Source organism: Bacillus rossius (genome assembly GCF_032445375.1).
Source record: "Bacillus rossius redtenbacheri isolate Brsri chromosome 4 unlocalized genomic scaffold, Brsri_v3 Brsri_v3_scf4_2, whole genome shotgun sequence".
Lineage (NCBI taxonomy): Eukaryota > Metazoa > Arthropoda > Insecta > Phasmatodea > Bacillidae > Bacillus > Bacillus rossius.
The window spans coordinates 5,629,329-5,655,419 of NW_026962011.1; the positions used below are offsets into that span (position 1 = coordinate 5,629,329).

Below are 26,091 nucleotides of genomic sequence, written 5' to 3' on the forward strand. Positions count from 1 at the left end.
CAAGTACGAAGCGGACTTCGTCTAAGAAAGATTACTGTGTCTGCTCACTGTCAGTTGGATGCTTTTCATGGCTGACCCAAGCAATCTCAACTCCAGTTCTTTTTCTCATTCATCAAAAGAACGATACAAATTAAAGCTCAAGAAAAATTTAAAAAACCTTTAGTAAAATTATTTTTCTATCCTTAATAAGAATTTTAATGTCAATGAGAAATATCGAAAATTTACTAGGTCAGATTTAAATATAGTTTTATACCATAATTAATTGAAAAATGTATTAGATAAAATTTGAAAAAAAAAAACTTTGCAAGTCTAAAGTATAAACCATGTTTTATTTAAATGTCAGTTATTGTATTAAAGTTACTTTTGTCATCTCGAAAAATAACGACAAACGAATTTCCGCGAAAAAGAATTGTTATTGTAATTGTTATGGTATTGTATGTATACTATAGTGCGGCGGAAAGAGATGTCCCTTGATTGAAGAAAAATCTAGAGACCATCGCACTACAGGAACTCTGAGTGGCTCTGCTTCAGAGTTGCGAGGAAATGTGGACCGTGGAGTGAGCGGCCGTGCTCTCTCCAATCTCTCCAGACCGTCATCTCCGGAGATAACAACGCCCTCGGCGGAGAGGAGAACCCTCAGCGCGCGACCACGTTGTGGCATAACAATTGATCGAAACCGTGTTGTGAAACTCTCTAGATTTTACCGCGGTTATCCAAATATTCAAGAAATAGAAAGACTGCCAAAAAAAATTTACTCTCCCAAGTTCGTATTGTATTATGAACGTTATTGATAAAGACATAGTACATTATAGGCCTTCGTATACCAAAAAAATTTCTGTAAAATTGTAGTCGATGTATCCTTCTGACACCCAGTTTTATGTATCTTAATTTCAAGTGCCATTCGTGGCATTCAAATACATTAAAAAATATAAAAATAAACAATCAGTTAAAAAAAAAGGTAATTGATTAAAAGTCATCAATAAATTATCCATGTAGGAAATTCAAAGGAAGAAGATATCTCAATACAGTAAAATATTTTGGATCTATTAAAAAAATTTAAAAAAAAATAATTGTTTTCATAAATTTTATTTTAGGTTTTAACGTGTCTTAGATGATGTAATTTATAAAACCTAGAACAAACTGTTTACGAGAAATTTTCGGAATGCTATAAAAACTGTAGAATGGGAATAATATTTCAATGCCATACAGGATTATTAGTTTTAATTTCTACATTAAATAACTATTATCTAGATAAAATTTATTTTGGATTTTATTTTTCTCAAACGGACCATAGTTACTAAATTATTTTGAACAAAATAATTACCTAAACGATGAATAAAATATTACCTTGTCGTTACACAAATGTTCTCATATTTTATTTTAGTTTATTACAAGTAACATATATTGTCACAAAATACTTAATAATACCGTCAAATACATTCAGAATATACAAATAATACACTTATATTTTTACAATTCTGATAGTTTCTCGGGTACATTTTGAAGTTTTTAAATGTTTTCTACAAGTGGATGCAGGTTTTTAGGGAAATATATTTAACTTGTGAAAATTGTTTGGTGCTAGTGATTTAATAATGATTTTTGGCAATTATATTTAATATTAAAAAATTAAATTGGTTAATATATGTCGGGATCCCCACCTCCTCGCAAACCGTGATCGCCAATAAACGAATCGTAGACGACGAGTTACGAATCACCGGTTCTATTCCAACGGCCACCGAAAATTTCTTTTGAAAATGGAACAGAAGTATTTATGTAAAACTAGAGATATTTTTAAATTTTACCATTTACACGAAAATAAAAAGTGTTCATAGTAATACTGGGTTCGGATTTTTACCCGGGAATTTATGCTTCGTGTTGTACTAGTACCTCGAATAGTTAAAGTTATTTGTAAAGTTAAATGCGCACATTAATAAGCACAATAAAACAAATTAATGCATAATTATATAAATTTCTATTATTTTTCCATTTTTTAAAAACATTTTGCTTAAAGGAAACACAAATTAAAAAATAAAATTATGAGTCAATGTTCGTACGAAATACTCAGTATTACCACGAAGAACGTATTTAATACATGCAAAATAACCATAACCATGTATTGTATAATGTTACAATAACTTTTTGTAGAATCAAAAAACTATTTCTTGGCAAAAGGTTTCCAAAGGGATCTTTCATAAAAGTACAGAATAATTTTTTTGTGCAGCATTACTAATGTTAATGATTGCCAAAAAGTTTGAAATCTGCTATTATCCAGGAAAAACTGATGTCTTAACACTTACAGTCCTTAACTGTGTGACGTAAAACATTACGTTATATTTACTCTATACAAAGTACGCGTCCATATTTATTTACTAGCTGCCCGACCCGGCTTCGCACGGCTATACTAATGAAAAAAAAATTAAGCCAGATATCCCATTTACAGTAATGGTAAATAAAAAAAATTCAGTGAAAGTTTATTACAATGCTGTATAATGTACCGGAGAGAAAATGAATAGCACCGATGGTTTCCCGACTCGTGCACGCAACGTACAACTGATGTACCCGTAATTCGCTACGGCAGTCTACAGGCAGATCACTCTTGCGCCGCTCATTATACATGCCCCTCCTTGTGGGTACGCCACTGCCGCGCGATGCCCGTTGCCATGGAGACGCAGAAGGCATGAACAATGCATAGTCCTGTTCTCATGCAGACAAAGTACCCACTGTTGCCTGGTTTTAACCACCCATGGGATCTAATTTTCGGGAAATGTCATCCTGCGTAACATAAGGAACATTACTGTGAAGTTTCAAGTCTGTAAAATATGTATACTTGAAAAAAAGGGCAATAAAAAAACAAATTAAACACAGAGAGAGGAGAAAAAACAATAGTTTAGGTTTGCGATTTAAAGTGATAAAAAGTATTTAAATACTAATTGAACTCTTATGTGGGTACTGATTGATTCGTTTTTAATATAACACGGGTGTTTTTTACTTGCATGGGAAAATTAAGAATGATAAGGCATCTAGTGCCTGGCAAAAATGTTAATAGGCAATAGGAAATAAACTTCTAGTGCCTGCGGCATTGTCAACACACACTTCGTACGTGTACTGCATGTTGTATCTAACCCCATCCAACGCATTTGATTCTAATTTGGATTTTTAGTAAGGATCCCTAATGTTATTGATAATATAATATAGCCTATAGCCTTCCTCAATAAATATACTATCCAACACTGAAATAATTTTTCAAATCGGACCAGTGGTTCCTGAGATTAGCGCGTTCAAACAAACAAACTCTTCATCTTTATAATATTAGTATAGATACTTAATAAAACAATGGGTAGGGGCATGCAAATATCGCGAAAAGATTCCGAGACTAGCTGAAAGTTAAAGCACTGTAGCATTATCTGTGTTTCTTAATTGGGTGAGTTTCTTTCAGGTCAATGTAGATTTTTACAACACCAATCACCGTGAGTCAGTGAGGAAGCAAACAAGTCCTGATTGGCTCGGTCAAATAAGACAATAACCTCTCTCGCAGACGGACGCCAATCACAAGGAAGAAACCACTGGTACGGGTATACTTTGTTGCAATCTATTAGGCGCTCAGATTTATTCGCGAAAAATGCCTGCCCCTAACGATGGGTTCATACGCTATGTTCTTCGTGCATGACGTGGTGACGAAAAGATAAAACGCAAGTTTAGTGCCTGTAGCATTTTATTTTTTGGTGCTCGAATAAGTAAAGCATTCAGCACTTCCACGCTTTGAGACGCCGTATGCACAAAGTAGGCCTACCTTCAGCCATACGGGCCCTTAAAGATAGTAAGAACGTAACGCTGCCGGTTCAGCTCAATAGTTGACTAATACGTAACAAAAAAGGTCTATTTATTTTACAACAATATTACCTAACTTAAAAAAGCCTGATATCTGAGTACAAAACGTTTAAGTTCACCACAAATTTGACAGAATATGTATCTCGAGAGTTAATGATAAAATTATATTTCTATAGGTATAAGCTAAAAAAAAAAAAAAAAAAAAAAAAAAAAAAAAAAAAAAAAAACGCGTTAACTTAAATTTTGAAAAAAAAAAAATCATTAATTTTTATTATAAAATATTTTTTTAGATATTAAATTCATTAATTATTTTGCTACAAATATTCCCTGAAAATAATTAAAGCTCTTTAGCAGATGGCAATCGAAAAATATTATTATATAATTTCTGTAATAAAATATAGTCCTTGTCTAACTCCACTGGTATTAGATATTGTTTCCATATATAAATTTAATTTCCTCAAATATTTTTTTAAAAATATATTTTTTGAATTCGAAAACTTTGGAGTAATAAGTATAGGATGGTATTTGAGGATTTGATCAGCCCATCCCTAGTAAAAATGAAAACAGTTTAGAAGTCAGCTAAAGTGACCAATTTGGACAAAAGTGAAAATGCCTGATAGGGTGGTGTACCATTCTAATGAAAACTTTGTCGCGGGAGCAGGGAGTGGCGGACGAGAGAGGTCGCCCCGGGACTCGGGAATCCGTGAAATCTCGCTCGTTAGCCCCGCCGAGCGTGGCGCGGGGGCCTTAACGCCGCTGGATCTGGATTCGACGGCGCGTGGGACGCAATCCATCACCTCGCCCGCTCGGGGCCCGTCCCCGCGCGGAAACGGAAGGATCAAGCGGCGAAGGAAGGGTTGGATGGAGGGAGGCGCGTAGGGACGGAGGTCGGGAAACTAGCAAAACCGCGAGGAAGCAAGGATTGGGAGGTTTCTCCATTTCTTCTGGTTCCCACCCTGATGGCGGCCCCCGACATCCTGCGGCGCGACTCACTGGTCACCGCCGCAGCTACAGAGTTTCCTCCTCCCCAGCTCGCTGCCAGAGAGTGAGACGCGCACTTACTCCGGAAAGGTTGGATGTCTCCACTCATTTCTTTTTTTTCTTTTTTTGTCCATCTCGCAAAACGTGGAGCTGACTATAAATTATTCGTCCGAAACGTCTATGGGGTAAAGAAGAAGAGAAAAAAATCTTTCAGTACTCGCCAGAGATGTGTAGCACCTCACCTCGGTAACGAACAAATTCGTGTGTTCCTACGTTGAAAATAAACTCGCAATTCTAAACTCGGAAAATAAATTTAACGCAGAATTCATTAAAATAATGCCGAGCGTGAGAAACATACTGATCAATAAAATATTAGTTTTTCAAGTACACACCAGAATTTACAGACGCGAATCACACTCTTAGATTTTGCGCCCGCCGCTAGAATGCGCTGCTTGAATCGTAAACGTTACTTGCCACCATCCCCCGCAGATGGCAGCACGAAACAAACGTAAAATTATAAACTATTAGAAATGGCTCCAATAAACGTACAAAAAGACCCCGGCTTTTGGACCTGATTTACGACAGGGAGTTTGATTAAAATACTGTCCATCTTGTTAAAATGTATCAAACAGTTAATTCTATAAATTCTCCGCACACGTTAGAAGTTATATGGCATTAATAAAATAATTGCCTGAAAAATATTAATACACATGTTAAAACAATAAGTATATATTTGTATATTTGTTTTTGCTTAAATGACGAATCATCTTTTAATAATTACTACAAACGAAATTGACTTTATTGAACTTACTCAACATTATTGTGTTATTAAAAAAAATTTTATTCAGAGACGAGATTTGAATCACATCGCAAGATAAACAATCGTGTGCTCTATCGCTGAACTAGCGAGGTCGCTGACATATCGCAAGAAGAATATGTATTAGGCCTATGTATCATCGATACTATTATAAAACTGTAAATAAAAGTATGTTTGTCTGTTAGTTCGAGCATCACGCAAAAACTACTGAACCGATTTTGATGAATCATTTTGTGTGTAAAACATTACCATTAGACTTAGAAACTAGTGTTTTTAATTTTGTCTCTCTACGATGACGGGAGCGGTAGATATAACAATACAACCACATATAAAGTGAGCTCCAATTTCTACAACACCCAATTCTACCAATACTACTATGTGCCACATACATCGTGTAATTTATTTATTATATCACACTCAATATCTATCTCACTATTGGTTATAACATTTGTATTACATTATGTGATATTTAAAGATAAATCACCCTACAATTATTCGTACGGGAACACACACTAGTTATAATATATTGTAACATGTACTATTGTAATGCCAATTCAGATTACTTTTCACCATGACTATTTTAGTTTACCAAATATATTCCGGGGTAGTTTCACTATCATAAAGTTTTATTTGGCAGACCTATACGTTTGGTATCCGCCCTAATGTTTACGAAAGTAACTATGTATTTGTTTATGTTGCTAAACGTGTACCCGCCATCTTTGTATCATTTCCGTTCATCTACTTCCGTTTCATTTTCACGAAATTACACCTACTAAATGCTGTATACATGAGCTAAGATGTTTACACATTAAAAAATCTTGCAAAAAACTGGTTCACTGGAATATAGACTACTTTGCGACAACTTCAGGCATATTTAATAGCGTTTAAACATTCAAGGAGTTATACGTCAACGTGATGGTATTATTTAAAGTTTGAATTATATAATATACTAGCTGCAGTACCCGGCTTTTCGCGGGCTGAACACCGGGTGATATATTGTCCGCGAGTTACAGCAAAATGGATAGCGATATGTCCAGTGTGGTGGACATTAAGAAATGACACATAATTACTGTTTGTGTATCTGTGACCTATGGTTTTCTGTTTACCCATGGCGATCGGTTGAAAGGTTTAGAAGTTGATGCGCTACAGCGCCATCTAGCGGCGAGTTACAAAAAAAATTGTTAGCATAAAAACCTTCTCCATGATAAAAACACTTCGATGTGCCAACTTTCATGGCGATCGGTCAAACGGTGTAAGAGTTTATCGACGACATACATGACAACATCCAATTTATATATATTCTTATATTTCGAAATTTTGGGGCATTCACTTTTGCGGAAAGTGGATGTTCAGGACCTCGAATGGTTTGGAACACTCCATCTCGAAAGAATAGATATTTGAAATTCCTGAAATTGTCGAAATTTTGGGGCTTTGTTCCCAGAGGGTGGCGGGGGGTTCGAGGACCCTGAATGGCTCGAAAACACTTAAAATCGAAAGAGATAGATTTTTAAAATTTTTAAACTTTCGAAATTTTGGGGCTTTAACCACCTGGAGGGGGGGGGGGGTTGACGTTGAGGACCCCGAATGGCTCGGAAACACTCCAAATCGAAAGAGATATATAGGAATATAAGAATGTAGGCATTTACTGTACTCCTATCTACCATAATAACAATATTGACAAATAATAGAAAGCTTATTACCTACCTATTAATAATTATCTAAATAAATTAATAAATAACTCTATATTTAAGAATTTACGTACATACATAATATTAAACTTCAAACTATACACAAAAAAAAACTAAGGATGTTTGTGAAACTATTTTTTATTTGTCATAATGTTTAAAACATTTGTAGGATTTCTTTATTTGTAAAACTGTGGTGGCAATATTCCGCTTATCCAAAGGAGTATAGAAATTAATAGAGACATCACTCCCTGTACACACTACAAATCTTTGAATTAAGTATAAAAAAAACATAGTCCAAAATGAAACAAAAAGTATAAATAACAACTAATTTGACAAAAAAATTATACAACTGGAATGACAATGTTAATATCCGCCTGAAATTTAATAGAAGTCGGTAGGTAAGAATATATACATAAGAAATTAAATGAAATTAAAACATACTAAAATAAAATTATCTCACACTTAACCAAACATAATGTTTAATATGAAATAAAGGAAGATGGCAATTACACGTAACTATTCTAATTAATAAAAAAAATCAACTTTCCTGAAATAGTTAAATTCAAATTTTTCAACAATATATTACATAATTGATAAATATTTCTGGTCTTCGGTCTCAGCAGCCCTAAGACTCTTGACGCTCAGCAGATAAATTATAAACACTAAACCAAACTCCTTGCAAATAAGTAGGTAATGTAAAAAAAATAACAATATTGACAAATATTAGTAGGCCCTACCTACCTATGAATAAATTTCGAAGAAATTTATAAGTTTAAGAATTTATGTACCTACATAATATTAAACTTGAAACTATCCACACAATAAAAACCTAAGAATGTTAGTAAAACTAATTTTTTTTTATTTCACATAATACCTAAAATACGTATTTTTCCAAAATGAAACAAAGTATAAATAATGACCAATTTGACAAAAAAAAATTGTACAACTCGAATGACATTGAAAACATACACGTGAAATTTAAAAGAATTATGAGTGCCCTAGGTAGAGAGGAAAAATATATATAGAAGAAATTAAATTAAAAAAATGGGTGCGTGTACTTAGGTACGCGCATGTGTAGTTATACTTCTTTGACATCATTAAAAAATAGTTTTTAATTGAATGCAAAATTATTGCGTGGAGTCCCTCCGGGTGGAAGAAGTGAAACTTCGTAATGTGGAAATGAAAATAGGAAGGGGTAGAAATTGATTTTTAGTGAAATCATATTGTATCAAATCAAACTAAAAAAATAAAGGAAATAAATTTGTAACGATTCATAGATTGATCTTCAGAGAGAGAGAGAGAGAGAGAGAGAGAGAGACCTATCGAATGTCTATAAAACTAACTTTTTTATGGGAGCAGATTTTCATGAAATATATCATGAAATCATTCAACGATAAAAGCTGTTTATTTAATCAAGCGGACGGGTTCGCCCCAATTAGAAAATAACGCGGCGAGACCTCGTGGACATAGAGAAATGACACACTCACTATTTATGTGTCTATGAAACATGATTTTTTTCTGCAATTTAAATTGTAATATACAAAAACGGTATTGAAAATTGAAACAAATATGGCGACACTACAAACTGTCAAGAGCTTTTTTTTTCTTACTCTCTACTTAGTTCCTTACAATAGCAATACGTAACGTAATGGCTTGAAAGCTATTGCTCGGCAGACATAGAGGAATGACATTAACAGTTTGTATATCTATAACACACATTACATTTTTTAGTTTTTTCTTAACTCAGAATCGAGATAAAATATCCAATTGTGAATCTAAACCATCCTCGAATCCCCGTGAACTCACACAACAAATTTCATCAAAATCGGTCCAGCCGTCTAGGAGGAGTTCAGTGACATTCACACGCACACAAGAAATATATATATAAAGATTTAGTAAAGGAAGATTTTTTCCTTACATATTTTAAAACATTATTTTTGTTCCAACTTACTTCACGTGATAATTAAGTCTTGTTGATAAAAAATAATTTAAAATTGTATGAATCCAAACTTATAGACATTATACCCGAAGGTAAGACATATAACAAAATCGCGTTTACGTTCAAATTCAAATACACACAGTTTTTTATTACTAATACAGGATTTTCAGCAAAACCCACAAACCAAATTCTCTGTTTTCCCTGACTCATAAGGCATCTGTCACTGGCTAAATCATTTATTTTATTTCCATTAAAACCACAAATACATTTTTTTGCGCTACTTTCCAACACTGCTATAACCACAGTTTATACGCGAATTGTTTAAATGTCGTAACAGAAATGTTCACACAGTAATCAAACTAACAGGAAATTTTGTACAAAGTAATGTTTATCACGTCCGAGGAACCTTTACAGACATTATTCAGCTTCTTGTGCTAAAAAAAAATTACACCTGATCTCAAAAATACTTAACACACAAACTTGCAACAAAGCAAGATTACAACTACAAAATTACAACGGGGCGACGGAATACTACCATAATGGCCGTATTCCGCCTGGCCTCTTCGAAAAAGCCGTAAAAGTATCATAACGGAAAAGTGCCATACATCCAAAGTACGAAACGGAATTCTGCCATATTTTCTTACACTATCCATGGAATGAGTGCAGCAGTATTGCCCTCGAAGTAGTGTATAGAATACTTGTTAAGTAGCACTGCCAACCCTCTATCTGTTTTTCAGGTTAACTTTAAAGATTACAGATAGCGCTTCTGACGGTGATATATGCAATAACAAATAACTTCCAGATCGCGGACGAGAAGAAAGAAATGTTTCCAAAAATGTATTATAGGCAGCACTCTCTTCTTATTACGACGATTAAAAAAAATACATATGGTACCTAGTATTCCATTCTGCCAAAATTTCTTATACATTCTACGGAATGAGAAAAACGGCCTTACTCGTAAAATTGTAATGTAACTAGTTTCATAGAATTTACATTTTTGCACACTGGAATAATTGAAGTAATTGTAGATCATTATTTAATGAGTGCAAATCCAACGCAAATATTCAAGGATTTTCTTATGTAATGTTTACATTATTAGGGTGACTGAACACAAAAAACTCAGATATTAAGGTTTTTAATGTCTATAATAAATTATGTAAAGTCTATAAAATGTGTTTTTAAGATGCTGAAATGAGAGGGAAATATTTTTGTGTAGTGTAGTTTGTTGGCACAGGGCAAGCAGCACAGGCGCTCTAGGGGAGACATAGGCTCGTACATTTCAAATGTTGATGGGCTTTGCACAGGCTTGCAGTCTTTCAAAAATAAACTCTGCTGAAATTTAAGCATTTTTTTATATTAGAAAATAAAAAAAATGTTACTATGCGTAGCATATTATCCTGCTTCATTAAAACTGTCAGATCAAATTGAATTTCAATTTTTTGTGCCTTACAGACATACACTCATACACATTAATGCGACAAAACACGAAACAACACAACAAATATATAGATAAATATTGATAAGGTTCGCGTTAACCAATTAATTAATTTGGTTTTCACGAAAATCTTAAACAGAAACTACAAATACAAAATAAATATGTAGATTACAAAAGTTTAACCAAAAATATTTGTAGATTATTCAAAAGGAGTTATAATTTTTTACACATTTTATAGTTACTAATGGTGTTTAAAGTGTCACTAATTCTGTAATTGCAAGTTGTATTTCTTAATCCAAACCGAGTCATTATGTCTGAACCAACAAAAATGTAATAAAATGTATATAATAAAAAGTGCATCACTGATCGAACTTCTAATAAATAGAAAATGCAAATAGGTTATATACGAATGTAGCATATTCAAAATAATTTAAATGCCTGAAATTTTTAAATTATAATTTAATAACTTTTTCTGCATACTTTCAATTCTTTTCTAATTAAAATAATTTGATGCAGAGAAGGTTTTAAATTTAAATGACCTAAAGATCTTCATGTGTTGCTAATAGTATTATCTACATGTTGGTGAAGAAAAAGCTTGGCATCCAATATAACTCGAAAGTTTTAAAAGAGGACACCACGTTTAATGTCATTACTTACTATGTGATAATTCTGATTAATTAAAATAATTTTTTTGACTAAAGGTTAAAAAATAAATGCTATCGTAATTCAGAGACGTTTGTTAACTTCAAAATCAGATCCGGACAGCTGAAATATCTTGCCAAATAGTTTCACAATCATATTTCCCACTTGTATTTTTTTTATCAGCATCCTTTCTTGATCAATTCTGATTACAGTTGGAATATAGATTAATAAATATTAAAGAGTAGTTGAAATAAACTACTACTTTGCGGAACACCTCATACCATGAAATTGCATTTGCAAATTTGACTGAAACGTGTCTATTTGTAAGATAATTAAAACATATATACCACGCATTGCTTGACAAAGCCTAATATTGATCATTTTTTAATCATAAGATTATGTTGGAAAGTATCAAAGGCTTTGTTCATGTTAAAATAAATAGAATATTTTATTTACATTTTGATTTATACTGGTACACACACACATACATACACAAAAAAGTGTGTTAAAGACGATATTCCTGATTGAAAACTATGTGGTTTTACAGAAATAATATTTTTAGGAATAAAATCCATGTGCCTATAAATATTTTTTCGTCAAAAACGTCTTAAATACTACAAAACAAAGGTTTCTGACTTAAATTTAACCGTCAACAATACTTCAATAAAATATATACCGATAAATGGTTGAACTTACAACATCGGTATACAACTACTCACTAACTGATACACACTTAATTCAAATATTTTATTTACATTAGCAAAACAATTTTAAATGTTTTAAATTTTTGTTTGAGTCTTATTTATAACATAGTGAAATGATAATGCTACAGTTACTAAAAACTAAAAGGCTACAAAATTACAAAAATATTTTTGCAAAACTCCGTTCCCCTGGAGAAACCACCGGAATGGACACCGCTTTGGGAGTCCAAGGAAAGAAACTGACTCCCCATTTGGAACCACCTGGAAGGTTTTTTTTGTTCCACCCACCGTTTCTTTGGTAGCCTGACTTGTTGCAAGGGATTGTATTCATGCCAGAAAAATGTCACAATTTTATCTGGGCAATCCGCCTTGGAGGAGCCGGGGCGCGAACCCGGGTCCTACAAGTCACAAGGCAGGCGCTCTACCCTAGAACCAGAGTGGTAGAGCGGATACTTGCAGTCTTCTTAACACTGACATGATGTTATTCCACGAGTTTACTGTAGTTTCGCGTGTCATTAACACGTGCAGTACGTGCAGTAACATCTAACCTCGGTAACGAACAAATTTATGTGTTCTCATGTTGCTCGTTCAGCATGAATTATGTAATTTCATAATATGTAAGTGAAATATAATTTGTGTAACTAGTATGGCTATTTTTTAGTTGATTTCCTGCAAACAGACTTACAATCCCACTGTACAGTAATTATATAGAAATATAGACTAGTAAAAACATATGTGAGAGCTTGCACGGTCGATGGTAAAGTTATTTTGAACTAAATCCTACTAATATTATAAACGCAAAAGTTTGTAATTATGGATGGATGTTTGTTTCACGTAAAAACTACTGAATGGATTTTAATGAAACTTTACAATAATAAAGCTTATACATCAGAATAACACATAGGCTACATATTAATATCAAATAATTCCATCCTTAAGGAAGTGAAAAAGTGAAAATTTCATTTTATAACATAAAAAATCATAGATCATAGACATACAAATAGTGAGTGAGTGTCATTTCTTTATGTCTGCCACACGATCATACACATAGTAAGGTCTGGAAAATTCATATTTTTCTCCTTGGTGAGACCAGTCCGCTTAGTGCAGCTCACAGCGGCTAGCAAAATAAAGGTGCTAATAACAGTTTGGTTCTTAACTTCGTCAATAGATAGAGTTGCCTTGAATTTTAAACGCACCTTCGTTCGATGCGTTTGTCATGTCTTTAATTTTCGTTTGTTTGTGCCGTATGCGTTCCTATACCATTTATCCGATTGCGATTAAATTTTGGTGAGTTGTTATGCGGATGCCCGTGAAGGTTTATGAGACGGTATAACTATTTTGCAATAGTTGGAGCACGAATCGTTTAAAAAAAATGTGTTTATTTCATATTATATAGCGGCACTTCATCTGTTTTTGTAGTCTAAGTGCGCACGTATGAGATAATTTATTTAAATATAAAAGAGAGACAGAGATATAGTGATATATATATATATATATATATATATACTATTTAGTGTGAGATTGAGAGAGACAGAGAGATAAGTTGAGATAGAGCGAGGTATAGAAAATGAAATGGGTTAGATAAAGAGATATATAGATATATAGTGCTATATAGAGATTTATATATAGAAGAGATAGAGATAGTGGGAGGTATATATGCATATATGTAGATATAAAGAGATATAGAGAGATACATATATAGATGTAAATAGAGATAAATATATGTTTAGAGATATGGATGGATGATTTGTATATGTGTAACTACTTTAAGCATATTACAAAACAAAACTGAATGAGGCATTGCAATGCATGCTGAGCATTAGCTAGATAATGGAATCATTTCAATATTAGTAATCTCTTATTTTTCAACTTTTTTCTATAGTGCTTTAAAAAGTCTAGATTACATACAGACCACCAATTTTTATATATATATACTGGTAATTAACTATACACTAGCAGAACAACGTCTGTCGGGATCTGAAAGTGATATAAATTATTTTGCACACTTGACATTCATTTTAAGAATACAATAATTACTAACTACATCTGATTTCGAAATAGGTCCCCTTCGCCCTGTTTTCAGCCCGGGCAACGCCGGGTACTGCAGCTAGTGTTAGATATTAAAAGAGTGTGTTTAGTTGAAATATGTGTGTGCTTACAAGCATGAAGTTATTGAATAAACGTTTTATTTATTTGGTTTTTAAAGCCAGAAAAAATTAACTTTTTTATGTTACTTTTGGCTTTCTTTTGTTTAACCTTGCTTAACTTGCGCAGCTAATACTGGAAAGCTATTCAAACAACTGTTTGCAAATAACTAAATATTGGAGGTACTGGGGCAACACGAAGCATAAATGGTAACATTATTTTGTAGTGATACAGTTATTTTCCTGAAATGTACAAATTAACAAATATGTAAGTTTAAGTGAATATTTCTGTTCCATTTACAAAGAAAATTTACGGTGCACAACGGTAAACAGAATAACTCAACGATGAAACTTAACAGATAAAAATTGAAAAAATAACGGCTATACAGAGATGCACAGGTGAACCCAGCGATGTGAATAAACAGTGATAGCACAGACGAACACCGTAAGCAACAGTTGAGCGAAAAAACAGATATTTTGAAAACCACAACGATGATAGCGCAGACTAACACAGTATATGATTTCTAAGAGAACAGTTGCAACGTTTCGGGAAAGATATCTATTCCCTTCATAAGGCACAAAGACTGAGGTTTGAAATGACATACAGTTTAATTAGTAATGGCGTATGTCCGAAACTACATCTTGAATTAATTTACCTATTATTTTAAAAATGTTGTTTGTCAGTGGAAATTTTATTTAATGAACTACACTGAATTTGTTGATATTCACATAGAGACTGACTTTCTTTAAACATATTGGTGTTTTGTTTGTTTTATGTGTATATTTGTTTACACTTCTGTTAACAAGGCACAGGTATTAGGCAGAGAAGCTTATTCAAAAGAGGAACCTATTTCTGTAACAATAAGTGTCAATAGCGTAGTAAAAAAAAAGGGGGGGGGGAAATATAGTTGCCAGATTTATTTAGACAAAGAATTTTATTTTACAATAATTACAATGGCAGGAATTTCAAAAAGTACTTAAGGGATTGTCAACTAACCTAACAATGTATTTTCAAGCATTATCTTTGTAAAAGAGTTTCCGGAGGAGGGACTGGCTTCTGCCCTCCCCTTCCACAAATACTGTCTACATTCTGGGTAAATGTGTAAACAAAATCACATGTAGTTACACGCACTAGTACACGATATACTCAAAAGACGTGAATTTAAATTTTGTAGACAGTAATTTTTGATAGTTGTACTTATAATATTAGAAAATATTATTATATGATTATTAGATGTCACTACTTCGAGAGCGAAGCATCTGTACTCATTCCATGGAGTGTTGTTTATGTGGGGGGGGGGAGAAGGTTAGCCTGAGCTAACCGGCAACATTGAATTAAGGAAAAAGGAGGTGACAGAGAGGCAGGTGATACTAAGTCACTTTCCAAAACGCTACATTATTTTCGAAACGGGAGCAGGCACAAACACTTAACATATTAATTACTGACTCCTACAAGATACTATCGAGTCTCTATTACTTAACCTAATACGTCACTGTTCATTGTCCTCATGAGGTATCATTCCCTGTATACGATTCATTAATGTCTGTTTCCGCGGGAGGGGGGGAAGACCAGCGATCACCGTCCCAGTTCATTAAGCGCGCGTATAGTTTTAGACGTCAAAACACAACGGTGGACACGGACCGATTCTGCCCCTCAGACATTCAGCCTTTATAATCGCAGCCGTCGGAGTCCGTGGAAAACAGGATACCACTCGTGTGCTAGCTGTAGAGACAGAAAATGGGCTCTACCACCAACGGCGACGAAGTCCTGTAGCGACCGCTGGGCCGCTCGACATGGTAGAAGACTCAGGTGTGCAGTCCGGCTATAAGCTCGCGAGCCGGCGCGTGCGCGGGCTAATATACCCGGCAGCCGAATGACGTCACGTGTTACGTAACCGCGGCAGTCCACTGACGTACTGCGGTACCACTTACACTAGACGAGGCCGCACGAGGCTCGGACGTACCGGTCGTACACCCCGCAACAGTGTATAGGCTAAGGAAATATGGTAGAATTCCGCCTCGTCCTTTGAACTTATGGCAGATTTCCATTATGGTACTTTTCCGTCTTTTTCGAAGAGGCCAGGAGGAATACTTTCACTATGGTAGTCTTCCGCGCCCCCATTACATTTACAATACGCATTTAGGGAGAATGGCTTAGCAATGCAGGATGAGATGAGCTTTTTTACAATTTCATTTAAATAACCTTACCTTTACTAACCTTTCCCTTTTTAAAATTTCCAGAAAACTATAGGTTTTTACTGATTTCTTTAATGCTGGACACAGGTAACAACTGAAAGCATTTTACGTCTCTGTTTTAACAGGTGTTATAAATGAGAGAAATGTTTTTTACTCCAACGACTCAAAAATGCATTACACGGTGAAGAGTTCTGGTTTCCTTGAAGGACCCAGCACAAACAAGCCGAGTGCTTGCTCAGCAAGATAACACGACCCGGGAGCAGAGGGAACTGAATGATTAAGACCGCGCCACAGAGAGGCAACCCCTGTGTTCTCAGGAGTCAACTCCGCGGCTCGTTTACACGGAGCCCGTCGTCTCGTCAGCGAGGATGAAGTGTTAAGGGGGTCTCTCTCTAGGGCGAGGGGCGTGGCGCGGGGGGAAGATGAGAACCATCACCGCAGCCGTGCCTCGCCTCCTCGAATAATTTAGCGAGGTTGCAGACTGTCTTGAAACTCGTCTGGAGCGAGACGAGTGCCACGGGGCGCCAATGTTTTCTTCCCCTTCCTCCACCTTAAGGCATTCTCCTCTCTATCTGCGCGCCTTTCCCCAGTCTCTGAACTCCCGGTAATCAGAGAGGCTGCGAAACTGTATATCCTTTCCCACTCCCAGTTCCCCCCTCCTCTCTCTATCACCCCTACGCGAAACACGACATCTCTCTTTCCAATACCACAGCAAAACTTCACGTAGCAACGACGCTGGCGTCGTTTTGTCTGGAGCTCAGGAGCTCACAGGCTTGCACCATTCACGCCCGAACCCAAGAGTGGCTACGGGACAGTGTTCCACGCTGATCCTTTTATTGTCCCCAGCGCCTGATACGTAAAACGATTGACATTCGATTGTCGAAGTCTTGTTGTTTTACAACCGAAACATTTTCATGATTTCGTACCAGAAAACTTTCAAAGATTTTACTGCGTCACATAATGACAGTATTTGACAGGAATTTTATTGTTAGCGTTTGTGAATCGTACACGAGTACAAATTTATCAGGATGGAATAAAAAAAAATAACCGTAGTCGAAATCAAGTTCCAAGCTGGCTTAATTAAATTTATCTGGTAGTTATTAAATTCCTCCGGTCAACACCCCCTCCCACAACATCCATCTCCAAATTGTTAGGGCCCCGCAGAACTGGCCCAGGGCCCAGCAAAGTCCGGAGCCACCACCACGCGAAACTCTCCTTCTCTCCTTTGTCACATCATTACGTAAACTTATTTTCTTCCTCCTACACGGACCGGACGTTGCACATGTGCACCAGAGTGTTCGCGGCGCTGCGACGGATTGGAGACCCGGTTGAAAGCCAACTGCCTGCAGCAGAAACCAGTGGGTGCCGATCACCAGGCGCGCTTCGCGGACGGTACCGAGCTATCTGCAGGCGCCGCGGCTTCCGTGCGCGCCGACGTTGTGGTCGGGCAAAACTGAAGCCCGTGCCACTCAACTTGCCTGCAGTTCGACAGGTTCTCTGTAGTAGCACCGGAGGTGCGCATTTCCCAACTGTCACTGTCAAGGCGACACGTGATGCTTGTTTATTAACCACTGACGATCTCGTTTACCAAAACACCGTTGACGGGACAACACTGGCATTGGCTGTACTTCTGAAAATTACCCCGATTTGTGACATGTTACTTAGAACAGACTTTACACTGCGAAAAATCCGGTTATCTTTAACAGTTACATTTAATTTTTAATTTTAGATACAAATAAAGTAATTACTTTCTCGTACACATTACAGATTTTAATAAACCACGAGTTTATGCATTAAATACATAATTTACATGATTGATGCATTTGAAAATTTTACAACGAATATGAAATACAACCTTTTAAATACGGCTAACACCAAAAGTAATAAAAAAATTATGTGATATGTGACCCTTTCACTATGGAAAAAAACAGTAAAAAAACACTTATTGTGTGGTCTTAGTGGTAAGTGCTACGACCACGGTTTTCTTACCAAATATAGAATTTATTATACGTGAAATTGTTTTGCTGTGGACTTAGATTACATATTTCCACACACAGAAAGATGCTCTCAACCACTTCTGCTCGTGAATATGAGTCTACAAATGGCAACCTGCCCAAAGAATGATGTATGGTTCGTATCACAAACAATGGCTCCAGCAGAAACTGACAATATGACGGACACAAAAAAGAAGTTTGCTTCTTTTGTCCCACTTTATTATTTCCAGCTTCCCGCCGAGTACCACGCCACAGTTTATCAGCAAAACATAACCTCGTTTGTTTGCTTGTTGGTTTCTCTCTCTGCAGAAAGCTTGTATCAGTGATGAAATTGCATTTCGAGAATTCGTGTTCCATATTCAACTGTTCAACCGGCATTGTGATCGCCCACGCCTTTGTTATTGAAAACATCTGCATATCCACGTACTTTATGCGAATTATTGATTTTATTTATGGAAGGAACTTGCCTTGCTTGACTTTAATTAACCATATAATTAAAACATATTTACAAGTTATTATAGATGTTTGGAAGTCACAATTATTATTTAAATAATTATATTGTCATATTTCAGTATTTAACAATTATGTTTTTTAAAATCCGAGGCAATTAATTAAATTAATACATATGTTATCGATACAAGTACATAAAATCATTGGAAACTCTAAGTGTTAAAAATGAAAGGTTATGACAATTTAATAGTTAAAATTAAACATCAAACATTTATACTGTTATTAAATACATTTTTTTTAATTTTTTTTTTAATTTTGCAAATAATTCTTGAAGTTGCATTTACAAAAAATATTTAGAGTGTGGGCACGCGCTTGTACGCTTGTATAATTTGCACTTTGTGTAATCTTCAAATTTCCCACGCATCTATCCATGAAGTTTCACTTTTATGCGCGTGGCAGCCACATATCCATTAATTTTTTTAAATGTTTTTACCTGCGTGCCAAACATCCCCAAATCTATTTAAACCAATGGTTATTTTAAATTGTATAGTTTAGTTGATCAATACAGTGTTTATTTTTACATGCTCGTGAACAAATTTAGACGTCAGAAAGATGTATTGTAATTTTTTTTTGTTAATTGAACTGAAATTACCATGAAAGATTACAGATATTTGCACATTTTAACATTTATATGAGAGCAACTGTATCCCTAAAAAAAAAAAAAAAAAAAACATTCTTTGCATTACTACTAGGTGCGAATTCTTGCCCGGGCATTTATGCTGTGTTTTACTTTATTAGTTAAATTTGTGTGTAAACCGTTCCCTGAATAGCTCTCCAGTATTAAATTCGCCTATTAATAAGCGCGGGAAAAAAAAGACGATATTTTATATATATAAATATTTAACTTTTATCGTAAACGCGACTATATGTATTAAGTATTGGTTTCCAAAAACGTATTACGTACATTACATTGTATTGTAAATATTTACATCAGTTTTCTGGTAGTATTAGAAATAGTTCTTCGGTAACTGGTTTCCGAAGGAAACTTACGTAAAATTACAAAAAAAAAAAAAAAAAAGTTTTCCTGTGTGCAACCTGGGACTCGAGGACGGCACCACCCAGGCAGGCATGCATGTTGCCAGGGAGGGGAGGGAGGCACAGGCGGCTGCTCACGTAGTTGCCCGCCAGGTCCGGGTGGTTGGTCTGGATGCCGTCGTCGAGGATGGACACGACGACGCCCTTGCCGGTGTAGCCCTTGGCCCAGGCGGCGCGCACGTTCATGTCCAGGCCGTCCTTGGCGCCGCCGTTCTGCGGACACGTTACCAGGGCATTCAGCACCACTTGCATCCTACACGCTTTATAGGATAAAGCCATTAAAATAAACGTAGTAACAAAGACTACGCGCTATGGCACAGACTGCTATGGTTAAATTATAATTTATTGCTTATAATTAAAGTTGCATAAATATTTCAATGGCATTATTATTTAGTTAAAGTTTTTTAAAAAAACTTAAAATCTTATGTATATTAATTTTACTACCTATATATGTAAGCCTAGTAATACTCAAGGTATCGGCTTTTTTTTTAAAGCGAAACCGGTAGGTCTAACTACGGAGCTTAATATATCATAAAGCTTTGCGTCTGAATAAGGACTGGTACCAAAGCTAGTGTATGTATTGTTATATGCCAACTATTTTAATTAAAACTTAATACGCTAAAAGAATAGCAAAGTTATCTAGGATAAGTGCATTAATATACAAAAAAAATAGAGAAAGGTAAAATGATTCTTGTGTAGCAAGAGACACCATTTACATGGAATCACTAACGGAATCCTTTACCGTCAATAATTACCACAATGTCATAATTTTTTTGTGGCGTGTGAAATTCTCCCTCCAGACCCTTTTTAATCGTGGATTCTCGTTCGCGTTTGCTTGAACGTAGCATTGTCAAACTACATTGGATCAAATAACACTTTTTAATCAGTGGTGGAGTATATTTCCAAACGCTGCGATTTGTGGAACGGAACGCTCGCAGTTTCGAAGCGCGGCGTTTGAGCGTTCCGTAATAGCATTGTGTCGTGCGGTACTTTTTATCAACTGCGCTGCGATCCTTTTTTGCGCACGCAGGGTTACCAACCCAATCCATCCCTCCAACAAAGTTACAATTACAGTTATTTTTTTTTGTTTGGCGAGGACCTATTCTGATAAGTACTTATCACCAATAATATAATTAGATTGCTAACGTTGCAATGGACTCCTGGAGCTATCGCACTTGACAACCTTAAATCAGGTTAGTAGGTTCGGTTGCTACACTGATAGAAATAACAATAAATTTATGGACTTTTTAACGAAAAATTAATCTCAAATAAATGAAGAGTTCTTCGTAACCTCAAATAACGGGATGTTCGCAGAAACCTGCCAGCTTCCAACTCCCCAATTATGTGTTTCGTTGTAAACAATGTAACAAAATGTGAGGAATAACAAAGTAGGATCTCGCTGTTGACTTTAACAAGTTTTTGAATGCTTTGTTAAATGTAATAAAATTATTATTGTTAGTTAATGTTTAAAATTAAGTGAACTTAACCCCCATAAACTTCACGAAGATGACCGTAAATTTACGAAGATCCCTGGATAATTTGTAACCAGCATTCTTCGTAAATTTAATGGGGATTAGGTGTCTCTCTCTCTCTCTCTCTCTCTCTTGCAGTTTTTAATATATTGATACCGCTTGCAGTAAACCTTACGTGGTATTTTTTTTTTGTAACGGCATAGGACATGGCTTTGGCTACTTTTTGAAGTCAACACTTGTGAACTGGTGTGATTATCATGGTAGTTGTAGTTGCCCGCGTGAAATTGTTTTCTCGCGGCGCTTACCGACTAGAGCCTGTTAGTAGATATGCAGTTGCAACAAGTTATACAATGACTTTGAGAAATGACTTATGCCTTTACAAGCCAAAAAAATCGGGATAAATAGTTAAAAATTTTAATAATAGCAAAAAAGATGGAAAAAAAATCCAAGATGGAGGTGCCTAATTGCTTTTAAGGTGAAAGTTTTCAACGGTGTGTAACCTCATTGCAAAAACTACCACCGCAGCTGCAAACATGGTTCGCTTTTGTAAAACGCGTGGTAAAAGGACACAAGCGGAAACACGGAGAATCGGTCAACGCATCAATTAAAGAGGGCCATTTTGTTATCACCTGGGTCGTCGTACACCCCTCGCGCACCGAGTGGACTGTTCGTCTATGGAAATTAATTAACTCTTGCAACAATACCTTTTTATTATTATTGAGTTGATAGTGAATACTGATATGCAGAGGGGTCCAGCTTTCCAGCGATACGAAAAGTAACGGCATAAATTGTGGAAAATGAAATAAATATTTACCTATTAAACTAAAAGTGCTGTATGAATAAGGAGAATGAATTGAAATATAAAACTGTAAATTTTTAGGTTTAATGCCAATTACACTGGCTACTATGCGATATGGTTTAATTTCATTCAGAAACAATTATTTCATTATCTATAGCCTCTTAAAATCCAAAGAATTTTTTTTATGATTTATAAAGGTTAAATCTAAAAAAAAAAAAATCATGGACAGAATAATTTTTAAACACACTATGCAGTAGCCACCAGCATTGCCCGTGTAACATTTTTTTTTTCTTTTCATTTTGTTGAAGTTCAGCCACAAAAAAAAATTCTTCAAGTGTGTGTAACCATGTTAAACGTTTAAAAAAAATGACCTGGCACGGAACATTCGCCCTTAAGCCTCAGTTAGATCGTTAGTACAGGATTTTTTTTTTCCCGTGTCGGGCGGGGCGCATACTGACCCCAGGAAGGGTTGGTGAGGAACATGCTGCCCCCACCCCCACCCCCCGCAAGTTCTCCCTCCTGCTTTCCTCTCCCCCCTAGTAAGCTCGATAGCAGGGCTCGTTATCCGTCACGGCTGCAAGGAGACGTCCTCCAGATCACGGGTCACCGCATTCCGACCCCCCCCCCCCTCCCAAATCCCTTTGACGTACCCATGCTACACTACCATTTTTTTTGTAAACGAAACAGATATATATATATATATATATATATATATATATATATATATATCAATTTATACATTTACGTGAAAACAACTGTATCACCACAAAATAGGGTTCGCAGTAGTAATGCTGGGTTCGGATTCTCCCCCGGGCATTTACGATTTGTTTTCGTCCCAGAACCTCAAATAGTTAAAAAGTTATTTGTAAACCGTTCCTTGAATAGCTATCCAGTATTAACTGCGCTCATAATAAGCATGATATACTACAAAATAAAGTCCAATTATTATTGGTAGTTCAATTATCTTTTCCATGTTTTAATAAAAAAAATTATGCTTGAATGAAACATTAGTTATAATATAAAATTCTGCTCCAATTTTTGTAAGAAACACTTAGCACTAACTCAAAAAACGTATTTAAAATATGCAGAGATAATCATAGTCATGTGCTGTACAAAGGTACAATATATTTCTTGTAGTATTACAAACTATTTGTTGGCAACTGGTCTTTAAAGATATCTTTTGTAAAAGTACAGAAAAAAAATTTTTTTTTCTGTTTACGCTCTGGCAATTCTTATGCAGTGTACGAAACGGAACACTTTCTTTATAGGAGACGAAACATTTATAAAAAAAATTTCTGCTAAAATCAAATTAATTTAACTACCAATCAACTACAATGTTTGAGAAATGTGTGATTTATGTCAATATAATATTTATTTGAAACATTAGGTTTGACATCATTTTTCATTGGTGCTTGAATACTTTGGCTCGTTTTACACAAAATTTAATCTACAGCAGTGGCTTATATTCTAAGCGCACTTTCTTTCAAAGGAAGCATTGTTATTAATCATGTGCGTCAAAAGGCCGCCATACTGTCTATTTGGAGCGAGGCGCTTTCTAATGGTGAGTTACAAAATACAATTCTCGAGTTCTCATGCTGCAGAGGGGATGAAGTAGCTGCGCATATATATTTTTGATGGGTCACGTGACGTACACAATATTTTCTTTTCTTATAACGTCCCATTGGGAAGGAGCAATGGACGATGGGTTATACAAGGGTGTGTCCAACTCAAAACGGAAAAGACGACGGAAGAATTTATAGAGAGCTCATTGTTATCACAATCTAACTATAAACTTACAGGTTGTAGTTGTTATAACTTCTTGTTCTTACACATGACACAGTGTGTCTGCTTCGAGATTCGTTTATTTTTAAGTGTTTGGATAACAATAACCACAATTTAAATTGTTTAATGTTTTGTTTGCTTTTTTTTACTTCGGCCTAGTTCAAAGATACTTTGAATAAGTATCTATACTAATATTATAAAGCTGAAGAGTTTGTTTGTTTGTTTGTTTGTTTGTTTGAACGCACTATTCTCAGGAACCACTGGTCCGATTTAAAAACTTCTTTCAGTGTTGGAAAGTACATTTATCGAGGAAGGCTATAGGCTATATTATATTATCAATAACATTAGGGATCCTTACTAAAAGTCCAATAAGGTAACTAAGGTGTAAAAAAAGACCCGAAAAATTCCTTACACGGCGTGCGCTGCGAAACCTATTGATTATATAACAAAACAATATACTACCACTTTGCAGAACATATCATTGTCTTCAAAAAATATCGCGTAACCATAAGTCTTAACTATTGTAGTTATCTCACAATTAGTGTTTTCTTTTATTTTTTAAAATAATTAAAGTGCCGTCGCTTCAAAAACTCTTTATTGTGTACCTTGGTATTAATCAAAATAATTTACTGCATATTCAAGACGAATTCAATAACTTTCTAGAACTTTTTGAATCATTCAATTCGGACTTTTCATTCAAAAGATATTGCAATATTTAAAATGTAAGTATTAGTGTTGTAGCCAAATAAGTATTAAGTATTGCACGTGCATGTATGGTGTGGTGGGCGGTCATGAGGGGCGAGGGGGCGGTAGCCTCTGCGATATATATATATATAATATTATAATATTATATGTATATAATTTTTATTAGTTTTCATTTTCTGACAGGCAGAATTGTTCACATGGTGTTGATTTGTTTTTTGATAAGTAATGTGTGCCAGATAAGTGATGATAATGGGTCAGGAAGATAATACATATGGGACAAAAAGGAGTCGTGGAATTGGCTGGAGTAAGAGTGTAAAACCTGCTTTAGATCTCAATTTTAGTTTTTAGTTTGGTTGATTGAAAAATTTGTGGTGTTGACTCATTGGTAGGGACAAAATTATATGGTGAATTGCGATATAAACGAAATAACACCAAAAATAAAGTTAATACACCAAGTGGACCGTTTTACCGATCGCCACGGGTAAACAGAAAATCATATGTCATAGACATACGAACAGTATATTGCGTGTCATTTTGCCTATGCCCACCACACTGTCATATGGCGCTACCCATTTGGCTTTAACTCGCGGACAATATATCACCCTGTGTTCAGCCCGGGCGACGCCGGGGATTGCAGCTAGTCTATAATAAGAAGAATGTACTTGTAGTCCTTGTTCACACATGCATATTCGATCATTAATATCAAGAATATCTTCCAATTGTAATCCAGTACTTTCATGATGAACTTCCGATGTAGATAGTTGTGTTAAGCTATTTTTTGCAGTTCACCTGCGATAGCATACTTTTGCATAATTATGTTTCTATGTTGCCTCCTTCCTGTTAGTTCTTCGATTATGGGCACTATTTCGTTATGTGCGATTAATTTTCCAAACTCTGCGAAGCCATCAGAAGTCTCAGTCTATCGACTAATTCGTTAGGGTCGTTCCAGTAAATAATATAGATTTTCTTGTTCATATAGTTCATTTAGAGTTTATGTAGTCCAGCCCCTACGATTTCCTATAAAAGGCTGGCTATTTCCCGTACTTGTAGTTCGTTCCCTTTTTTCTCAGGAAACTCTGGATACTTATTATTACTGGTTATTTCATATTATGGTTCAATGAATTTTTCGAGGAAGGAAACGACCAAGGATCATGTTGAAACATCACGCTTCATTTCGATAAACTGTCGGAATTAAGGGATGCGAATCCATGTCCTCAGAGTACGCCGGCCCGACATAAGGTGTAGTGGCGTCTGAGCCGCGCTGATGCACCTCACCTGTGGCAGGGTGCTGGGGCCATTGAGGCTCCTCAGTACCGTGATTCTCCTGGCCGACAGAGTACATTTCAATACCTGTTTTACGGTAACAGTTCGTTTCATCATAAATCGATCCAGCCAAAGGTTTTCGATAAATTTTAAGAGTTTT

General features: G+C 35.4%; 1 protein-coding gene across 1 annotated transcript in view; it reads right to left on the reverse strand.

The window, feature by feature from the left end:
- LOC134542276 (furin-like protease 2) overlaps positions 1–26,091 on the reverse strand; it is a 562,458-nt gene that overhangs the window by 152,432 nt on the left and 383,935 nt on the right. The window contains exon 5 of the mRNA XM_063386419.1: positions 19,989–20,123. Within this exon, the coding sequence (XP_063242489.1) occupies positions 19,989–20,123 (135 nt within the window). The remainder of the gene's footprint in view (positions 1–19,988; positions 20,124–26,091) is intronic.